This window comes from Porites lutea, chromosome 12 (assembly GCF_958299795.1).
Source record: "Porites lutea chromosome 12, jaPorLute2.1, whole genome shotgun sequence".
In the NCBI taxonomy this organism is placed as follows: domain Eukaryota; kingdom Metazoa; phylum Cnidaria; class Anthozoa; order Scleractinia; family Poritidae; genus Porites; species Porites lutea.
The window spans coordinates 3,603,303-3,613,012 of NC_133212.1; the positions used below are offsets into that span (position 1 = coordinate 3,603,303).

The 9,710-nt window shown below is 37.6% G+C and overlaps 1 protein-coding gene across 1 annotated transcript in view; it reads right to left on the minus strand.

Moving 5' to 3' along the window:
* Positions 1-5,653: 5,653 nt before the first annotated feature.
* LOC140954033 (uncharacterized) overlaps positions 5,654-9,710 on the minus strand; it is a 6,659-nt gene continuing 2,602 nt past the window's right edge. Inside the window, exons 4-6 of the mRNA XM_073403426.1 lie at positions 8,318-8,416; positions 7,025-7,116; positions 5,654-6,289 (exon numbers count right to left, since the gene is read on the minus strand). Of these exons, the coding sequence (XP_073259527.1) occupies positions 6,179-6,289; positions 7,025-7,116; positions 8,318-8,416 (302 nt within the window). The 3' untranslated portion in view covers positions 5,654-6,178. The remainder of the gene's footprint in view (positions 6,290-7,024; positions 7,117-8,317; positions 8,417-9,710) is intronic.

A 9,710-nucleotide genomic window follows, 5' to 3' on the forward strand; every position in this document is an offset into this window, starting at 1 on the left:
TCGTTTCACTTATGTGGTAAAAAAGTAAATTGGTTGGGAATGTAAATGCAAAAAGAAGAATTCGATTAGTGGCTACCTGCTACAAGATAACGAGCTTTCGACTGACTAATCTATTAAATGCGTTTAATCCTAAACGATACTGATAAAAGAAGAATCCGATTAGTGGCTACCTGCTACAAGATAACGAGCTTTCAACTGACTTATCTATTAAATGCATTTAATCCTAAAAGATACTGATATGTCTAGTTAAGTATAGTACTCCAGAACTTTTGTTTTTCAAATTAAGTCGACCAGCTGTGGTCATTTATTCAATATTCGTATTTTTTTTTCGAATATATCACCAGGTCGTTTATGGATCTGCCACAGTGGCTGTTCATCCCACTTTTTAGGCCTTCAATTACTGATCTACAGAAATTTGGTTTCCAAAATGCTTTTAAGTAAAGGTAAAGATAAAGATAAATTAAAAGACTCCAAATTTTACGTCAGTAGCTCGAAATAGTCATCTGGCTACAAACCTGAGGCCGACGGTGCGCTCATTTTGTTGGAAATATGCCAACTGATAAAACTGCAGAAAATGTCCCTCCATTAAAAAATACACCTTATATGCTACCAAAACTAGTAGTTTAAATGCGTTGATACCTGCCTCAATGGAATTGGGTTCAATTAACAGATCTCCTTGCCTTGTTTCTGACAAATAATTATAAACGGTGCACGTTCTACCTTGTTTACTAAATTTATTGCGCATGCAAAGTTTCCCTTCGATTATATTTTCGCTCAGACACATTTAAAAGACATTTGGAGGCAGTTGGTTTTATGGGGACAGGATATGACGTCATGCATTCAAGACTAAGCCATTTTGGAGGTAAATACTACCAAACAAGTAACAAAACCATTAGTGTGAATATATAAAAGAGGGATCAAAAGTGGGCGATATTTTTATTTTGCTTTTCATTTTTAATTTTGTCTACATAAAATAGAGGAAGCCATCAGCAACTATGATCTCCTGATATTGTTCGAGACAAATCAACGTGCAAGTTCTACTTATTTCTCAATCGCTGTGCATGTAAGGTTCACGTTAGTCGATTTTTAAAAACGATCTCAATCAGATAGCTCTACTTTTCGATATCAAGTTGACCCTTTTTTTTCTCGGTCACATTATGGAAACATATTGGTGATATTTGGATGCTATCATTACTATATATGACGTCATGATTGCCATGGGAACAAGCCAATCTGGCGTCAGACACACCACTGTATCTGCAGATGTACTTTATAAATCAAAAATACCTCTCTGCGTAAGTACAAGATGGCGGGGTGATTAATTACACCTTCATAAGGCTTTCTCGTCGGGTTTGTTAAAAAAAATAAAGTTTTCAAAACCGTCTCTCTTCCATTCATTTACTGTTCATTTATTCCGCAGACACTTTCTGGAAAAATTTGGTGACAGAAGGTTGCTTTGATTGCGAGATATGACATCATAAGATATTATTCTTGGCAATTTTCTCTCGGAGAAAAACTTTCCAGCGTATCGCTTTCCGCTGTGTTGAGGCAACCGTGATAATAGAGGTTTCGAAAGTAACAAACGATACCTATATTCCGCTGTCTTAATTACTAAATTATATCTAAGAATCAGATAGAAGTTAGAGATGCTGATCCAAATTCTAGTTAATTATTTGGCGGCTCTATGCAAACAACATTGAAAATCAAGGTAATTTCCTACCATATTCTCCGACCACGAAATATTTTTTTAATATTTTATCTTTACCCTTAATTATTAATTAAAAGAAAAAGCAACACGAATTTTCTGAGTCAGGATCAAGGCAGTGACTAGTTTTTGTAAAAACTAAATTTTGAACGTAAGCTAACACATGCAAGCGCCGAGCATCTGTAGGTTTAGCATTTTTAGGATAAATACCAATGTTAACCACCTTGGAAAATATGTAAGATGAGAAAAAAAAGTTTTTAGGAATTGAAAGGAAATACACTGCCACTCACCTTTGTACATGGGTATTTTTCTGCAAGTTAATCATAAACGGTTTTTTGGTTTTCTACGAATTAAAACGAAGCGGTGTCTCACAAAGGCATGTTTTTTCATTTATTTCCTTTAAAACCTTTCTTAACACTTGCTATTGATAACGTGCTGATTGCTGATTATCTTTTCTTATGAACCATACATGCGGTGAACAAACATTACTTTGGGGAAAAAGCACAAAAAGGGCTGTACCTAATTTTTCTTTACTAAACTATAGAAATTACCCTTAACTGATTGGCTCTGTTCCGAAAGCAACTGGGTCACTCAGAAGAATGATAAATACTCCTCAAAATTTGAAATCTTTTATCAGCAGGTAGTCACCATTTTACCGTAGTCTTTTAGATGTATTTAATAAATATCTTAAGAAAATTGCGTGTGTTCCCCCGGGGGGGGGGACTCCGCATGTGAAAGGGATGGGGATGCTCGTCGGAAATTTTGAATTAAACCCCTAAAGGAGACCGATCTGGGCATGACCCAAGCTTTTTTGACCCCTAAAAGAGACCATATTAAAACACAAACGAATGAAAAAACTTGGATTTATATGAATGGAGTAAATAAAAGGAATTAAAAATTTACATATCAAATATATATTTTTATATTTTCTCGTGTATAACCCTAAACGAGACCTTCACGGCTAAATATGATGGCGTTTTGCCCAGAACACCCTAAAAAAGACCAAAATCCGAAATTTACACCCCTAAGCGAGACGACGAGCATCCCCACCCTTTTCATATGCGGAGTACACCCCCTCCCCCCGGGCGCGTACCTTTAGCAACGTGCAATTTTTGTGAAAGTTTTAACTTTTGTGCCTCATTTAAGGCTGTTTACATATAACCTTAACCTGATTTTCTCACAAATAGTATCGCGGTTGTTTATCATTTAGAAAAAGTATTTTGAAAGTCTGGTTGGAATGTACTAAAATGGAACACGACTTTTTGGTCGTTACAGGGGAAAATGTTCTGGTGCAACGGAACATCTGAAAAGGTAGCCCTATTTTTCCGGAAGGAATATTCGAAACGGAAATGCGTGTTCCACTTCTTCGAAGCCATCTTTGATACCAGACTCAGGCATACGCGGCCGTTTTTAACTCGTGGATTACGCGTCACGTAGGAACGAGTTATTGTGGGCACTGTGATATGCAAATATCTCACTCCGGGTATAGACACTTTCGTAATTAGTCGGCTTGCACGAGAGCGCCCGATGTCAAAACGACAATTGCCGTAGATCGATCTTTCCCGAACGTCCCTGCGATTAAGGAGTGCTGAGTATGCATTGTGCCCAGAGCTTTCAATGTTACGATTTTGCACCTTTCACAGGACGATAAGTTCACTTGTCTTCATGTGGACTTTAAATGTTTCAAATTAGCACTATAGCCAACTTAGCAGAGTAGAGTAGAGTAATTGCAAATTCATTTTCAGCTAAAATAATTAATCCACAAGTTAATCCTTTGATTTGGTAAATGGAACTGATTTGTACAAATGGTAAACGCGACGCCGGGACGAAATTTACAAGTCCTGAATTTTGGTTTCCATTTGGCCAAACCGTGAGCCCACTAGTTTGCCCATGTAAAACCGTTTAGGCTATGTAAAGCACCCACCTCTACGCGGAGTGTTCTATGCCTTTAGACGAAAACTGCCGTAAAAACATAATTTTCACTTTCATATTTCAGAAATTTGATAAATGGAAGGGCACCTTACACTGAAAAGTACTCGACTCGATTCCAATCCCTCACAGACACAAACAAAACAAAAATCTATTGTTTTTTCACCCCTCAAAAACGTCATTCATCGCGAAAATGTGGAGGCTGTTCGCTAATGCCTCTTATTCTAAAAAGCTAGTTGAGCTTAATTAGAAAAATATGGTTTAAAAAAACAATACGATTATCGAAATAGAAAGCAACTACAAATATGTACAGATCCTTATCGCCACTTTTGAGTTGTCTTAAAGGTCTCATATTCTTTTACAAACATTAAAAACGATGATCTACGAAGCTTGAATTTAATATGTAGCAATTACGCGACACATTAAAAGCGCCAAGTTATAATTGTTTCTCAAGTTGCAATTTTAACTAGTGGTAGCGACATAAAGATCTCTTAAAGAGTAATTTGAAGATATCATTCCGAAATTTGTTGATTTTAAAAGGTTTTAAAAGATTTTTAAAAAGAGTCTTGCTGCAAAGGAGACGAGACTTAAGAGTAAAAGCTTTTAACTATGAATGAGTTTCCAATATAGAACTTACGGCAAAATATAACGAAGTATAAATTGTTAAAACACGAATAACAATGTTTCAGCAAGTTTAAGGGGAGACTTGTTTGCAAAACTAATGCGTATAGCTGTTACATTTGCTCTTTGAAATCTGTTATTATTTTTAAGTTAACAAAAAAATTCTGACGGACAAATGCGACACAACCGACTTGTATGATGAAAGTAAGATTCTACCCTAAAAAATTTGTGTGCCGGCCAGAAAATGTGGGAATTGTAACACTTGGTAAAACGCATGCTGCGAGTGTTTGACAAAACACCTCCCCAAGGAATTGTAGTTTGGTGTGATTTGTTGATGTATTGTGCTTAAAAAACACAAAACAGAAACAACTTGAACCGATAACAAAGTGTGGTACACTAAGGTAAACAGTTCAAGCGTCTAGTTGCTGCCTTTAGGAAGCCGCTATTCAAAAAAAAAGAAACCCAGAGTTAAGAACTGTTCAAGAGGCAAGAAATTGCTCGAGGAAAGTATCAGTATGTATGTTGAATTATCGCAACGCGATACAATGACACTTGAAATCTTTATATATCAGTTGCAAATTGGTAAGAACTGTTTTCGACTTTCTCTTACTCTTGGTAAGCACTCGTCTTCAGTGTTTCTTGGTTGAAAAGAATTTTTTATCTCACCAGTTTTGGAAATGAGTTTTGACAAGCAGACGGGTTTTGTACATGTGTTTTAGGCTAAATATCTCAATGATTGCTTCTGTAAATTTTTCTTGAATCTTTTAATTCTCTGTTGAATTGTAAATTAGGATGATTTTTCCAGGAAAAATTTCACGCTTATTAGTATACTTAATACAGCAAGAGCTAATCGTTCATTCTTAATAGCATAACATTGTTCAGTCATTCAGACGCATAGTTCTCCAAAGGCTAGTTAAACGTTTCCATAGCCTTTTCAGTTCAAGAAAAAGGTTTATAACAACTGACTATATTTTCCCGGAGTTTTCTTAACTGGCTTACTCTCGTTTTAGTGATCTGAAATTGGAAAACCACGACGTAGCCCGACGTAACCGTTTGCCGGCCTAGCCGATCAAATGTTCGGTATCCAAAATCGACATGACATTCACATGACTTCAGGTTCGTCATATTGGTGTCCCACAAAAATGAAACGGAGGCCATTTTGGTGACCCAAACCAGTCCTGCATGATTTGAACCTTTCCTTTGTTGCATAGCTGCTGTGAAACCAACCTTCCTTTCTGGAATGTATTTATCAGGTCAAAAGAAACTAAATAATTAAAAACAAATCTCTGTTACCACAGGAACGGAAGAAGTATTTAACAACAGATCTGGCTCAAGATACTTCAAACACTTTTAACCGTTTCAACGAATTCTTCTTTTATTGGTTATAGCTTCTCATATATAAGAAGACAAGTAGGTTTTCTACAAAATGTAGCGAATACTTCGTGATTTCCTGACGCAATATTTCCTTCATGTATTTTTCTTTTTTTAACGGTACTTTATTAACTTTCCTTGTCTTTTCTATTACTAGATTATCCTCTTTGTTCGGCATAACTAGCAAGACTAAGCGTAAGTTGAATGTGACCCTTTAATCTTAAATTTATTTGTATCGAGATGACTGTGTCTATTCTCTAAAAAACATTAAATAAATAAATATAATAAGAATCGAATCTACCAAACTACTGTTACGGTAAATTATGGTATCTGCAGTTGGAAAGCTTTCTCCATTGCTGTTGGAATCATGATATTTTGTGATGACTTACTTTAAATACAGTAGGATCTTACATCTTAGACCCGAAGCAATCTGTACATTTTCAGTTCAATAATATCTATAAAAAAAATCCATTTTAGGCTGTACACTGTTACATTTTAGCTGACACGTGTCACATTCAAGGCTGTAAACTGTTAAATTTTAGCTGAAAGGTTTCACAGCTGCACATAAGCCATCATTGGCATTTCTCCCGGTGCATGCAGAGTAAAACTCGGAGCATTTTCCAAGAATCCTTTCAGCCAGTATGTGGACATTGGACCTTTGCCCTGAATATTAAAACAAATCATATGAAGATTTTTTTAGTGCAGACATTCATAAGTATGTGTAGCTGTGGTGATGGGTGGCATCCACCCGTGAGGGGATTATTCAGTTTTGTTCCAAATGGCTTTAAGCCGCAATAACTTCTAATCAAACGCTGTTTATTTATTCCTCAAAAACATTCTGGTAACCTTTGGCTACAGTTGGGTTCTATGGTTACGAGATATGAGGTTGAGTGGCAGGAGGTCAAGCCATTGCAAGAGACAATCGATTTTTGTTAAAAAAAACCTATAAAACAGCTAAGCAGTATAGTTTTCAATTACAGCAGACCTCAAGCAAGGAAAAGGCTCAGTTTTAAAAACTTGATTTTAAGTTGAATCAAAGCGATGGCCAATGACATGGCGGTCAAGATGGCGGCCATTTTAAATGACGTCCTCAGCCGCGTTATATCCCACAACCTAGGCCGTAATGGAGGGGATAGGAGAGCGCCCTGGGAACGAGGTTGCATATCCCATAATGTCTGCATAATCTTGAAGAGCTCGTCAGGGTACATTTAAATGGTACTTCTAAGTTTTGTAACTATTTTAATATATTATAAACTCAAAAGGAGGCTCAAACTAACGGCCCCCTCCTCCCTTGTACCAGTACATGGGAGTGTGGATTCACTTGTTCGTCTGTGCGCAATTTTCTCCACAATAACCCTCTAAACTAAATGTCTCTAAAAAACTTAAATGACAATTTACCTTTACTTCCATGCTACCCCTGAAAACGATGTGATAACTCCCAATTTGCTCTAAAGCTTCCTTAGCATTTTCCGAAATGTGAATTTTCTGAGCTAAAAAACACATACACATACACATGAGACATTACGCATTTGGTATAAGTGATATACTGATTATTCGACTAATAAAGCCGGAATAGTTAATGACTGACATCATTACTTACAAAGAAAATCCGCCATCTTCAATTATAAATTACTGTAACATTTTAAGACATGTGTCAAATGTAAACAGAATTCAATATTCGATAGAATAAGAAAATTTTTTTCCAACAAATAAACCTATTAATAGATAGATTTTAAAATTCAACAATTATTACAGTGCGCACACTCAAACCCTAACACTTAAAAGTATTGTACAATCATAGAGAGACGTGAAAAAGGAAGAAACATTGTTGGCCAACAACTCCCAACATTGTCGGATGTTACATGTTGCGTCAGTTTGCACACCCTGTTGCATGTTTGGATGTTGCTGCGCAAAGTTTGAAACCGGTTAAACTCTTAACCCCATGCAAACGGACGCAACATTGTTGGCCAACAACTCCCAACATTGTTGGATGTTACATGTTGCGTCAGTTTGCACACCCTGTTGCATATTTGGATGTTGCTGCGCAAAGTTTGAAACAGGTTAAGCTCTTAACCCCATGCAAACGGACGCAACATTGTTGGATGTTACATTTTGCGTAAGTTTGCACACCCTGTTGCATGTTTGGATGTTGCTGCGCAAAGTTTGAAACCGGTTAAACTCTTAACCCCATGCAAACGGACGCAACATTGTTGGCCAACAACTCCCAACATTGTTGGATGTTACAGGTTGCGTCAGTTTGCACACCCTGTTGCATATTTGGATGTTGCTGCGCAACGTTTGAAACCGGTTAAACTCTTAACCCCGTGAAAACGGAGGCAACATTGTTGGCCAACAACTCCAACAGTGTGGAGAGTTGTTGCGTCCGTTTGCACGAAGCACCTTTACGTTTACTGAAAACAGAAGATTCTTAAAGTTTTTTTTTGCAAACGGACCAATAACATTCATAAATTTTGAGGGCTTTTTCCTGAAAAGTGAGGTAAGTTCAAACTGTTTTTAGTTTTCCACGGTTGCATTTAGTTCAACCTCGAATTTTATTGGTCCGTTTGCAAAAAAGCTTGGAAATCTTGGAATTCAGAAAACGTTGTGGTATTCCTAGTGTCCCAGTTTTAGTGTCCGCACTATAAGCAAGGGTAAATAATAACAATTTGAATTAGTCAATAGGCTCCTTACGTTCGCCAGAAGTTTGCATTCTTGATGCAGTATTCACTGTGTCTCCAAACAGGCAGTATCGAGGCATTTTGTTTCCAACCACACCAGCAACGCATGGCCCTAATAAAACGATAAATAACAACAGGTTGTCTTACATACATCTGATTTCGTAGAACAATATACACTTGATGTCAGATCCCGAGGGAAACAGTTAGTGTTGTTTTCCCGAGAGTCCTGATGTTCCTGGACTCGAGGGAAAACTTGAAACTGACTTATCTGCATCTTTTTCCTCCACTACTGAGTTGCTGTTCCTCATCTGGGATAACTTTAAAAATCATTGCTTTTTAGCTTGAGGCTTCATGTTTGTGTTATTGTGTTCATTCACAAAAACGAAAACTGGCAGGGTTTTTCCCGCCTTCTGTCATGCCACTTTCCACCATGACGCGCCGTAATGTATTCCGAGCGGGGTACATTGCTTAATGTATCACGATCAGGATACATTTGATTTTAGTCAAGGTCATGTGACCAAGAATCAGCCAATGGCTGTCCCTGTTTAGTTGAGTAAAAGTCTAGGAATATAACAATGATGTTTATCCCCGTTACCCAACCTCGTCCTCTGGCCTAATCGGAGGAGCTGGAAAAGGCCCTAGCATCGGCTGGTCACGTGTCCCCTCGTACACCCTAAAATCCTGGGTGTGATTGCCAACGAGCAGTCTCTCGTCTTAGGCAGTAGCATAATAAGACCGTGCGCGAAAGTTCCAAGGCAGAATGAATCTCGAGGCGATATGTAACATAAGGTATTGTAAGGTAACTTTCATGACGTAATGCGGAACAGAGAATACATTGTTTTCGAGCGAACGCGTGCATGAGTATAATACATAGTGTATTCCATGACGGTAAATGCCGACATGATATGACATGATATGACTAACCTGCAGCCTGCAGTCTCGTAAATTACGGTGTAATTTATTACGTTTGTAAACAAATTGAACAGCGCGCGCGTTTAGGTAAAAATTATAATTATCATTATCGTCGGCACTTAGCGGTGGCTATAACTAGTAAATTAGCACTTTGGGAAATACGATATAAAACTCACATTCTTATTAACCTCACAGCGCGTGAGTGTGACGAATAACTAATACTTTTACAGCATTTTCTTTTAGTAACAGACATGATGTAGTGTAGTTTTTTACTCTTACTTTCCAATTGTCTCCTACAACAATTTAAACAGTCACGAATGGATGAGAAGACCTACGTTTTTAGGGTGCCTCGGGGGGGAGGGGGGTTGCTACCATGAAAAATATATAATTTAGGTCTTTTGACTGGCCAATCTTCTATCCTTTTATAAGAAAAGTGTATGGGTGAGGGGGTTGGGTAGTTGGCCCTCTACCTCCGAGTTCCCTCCACTGTTAGC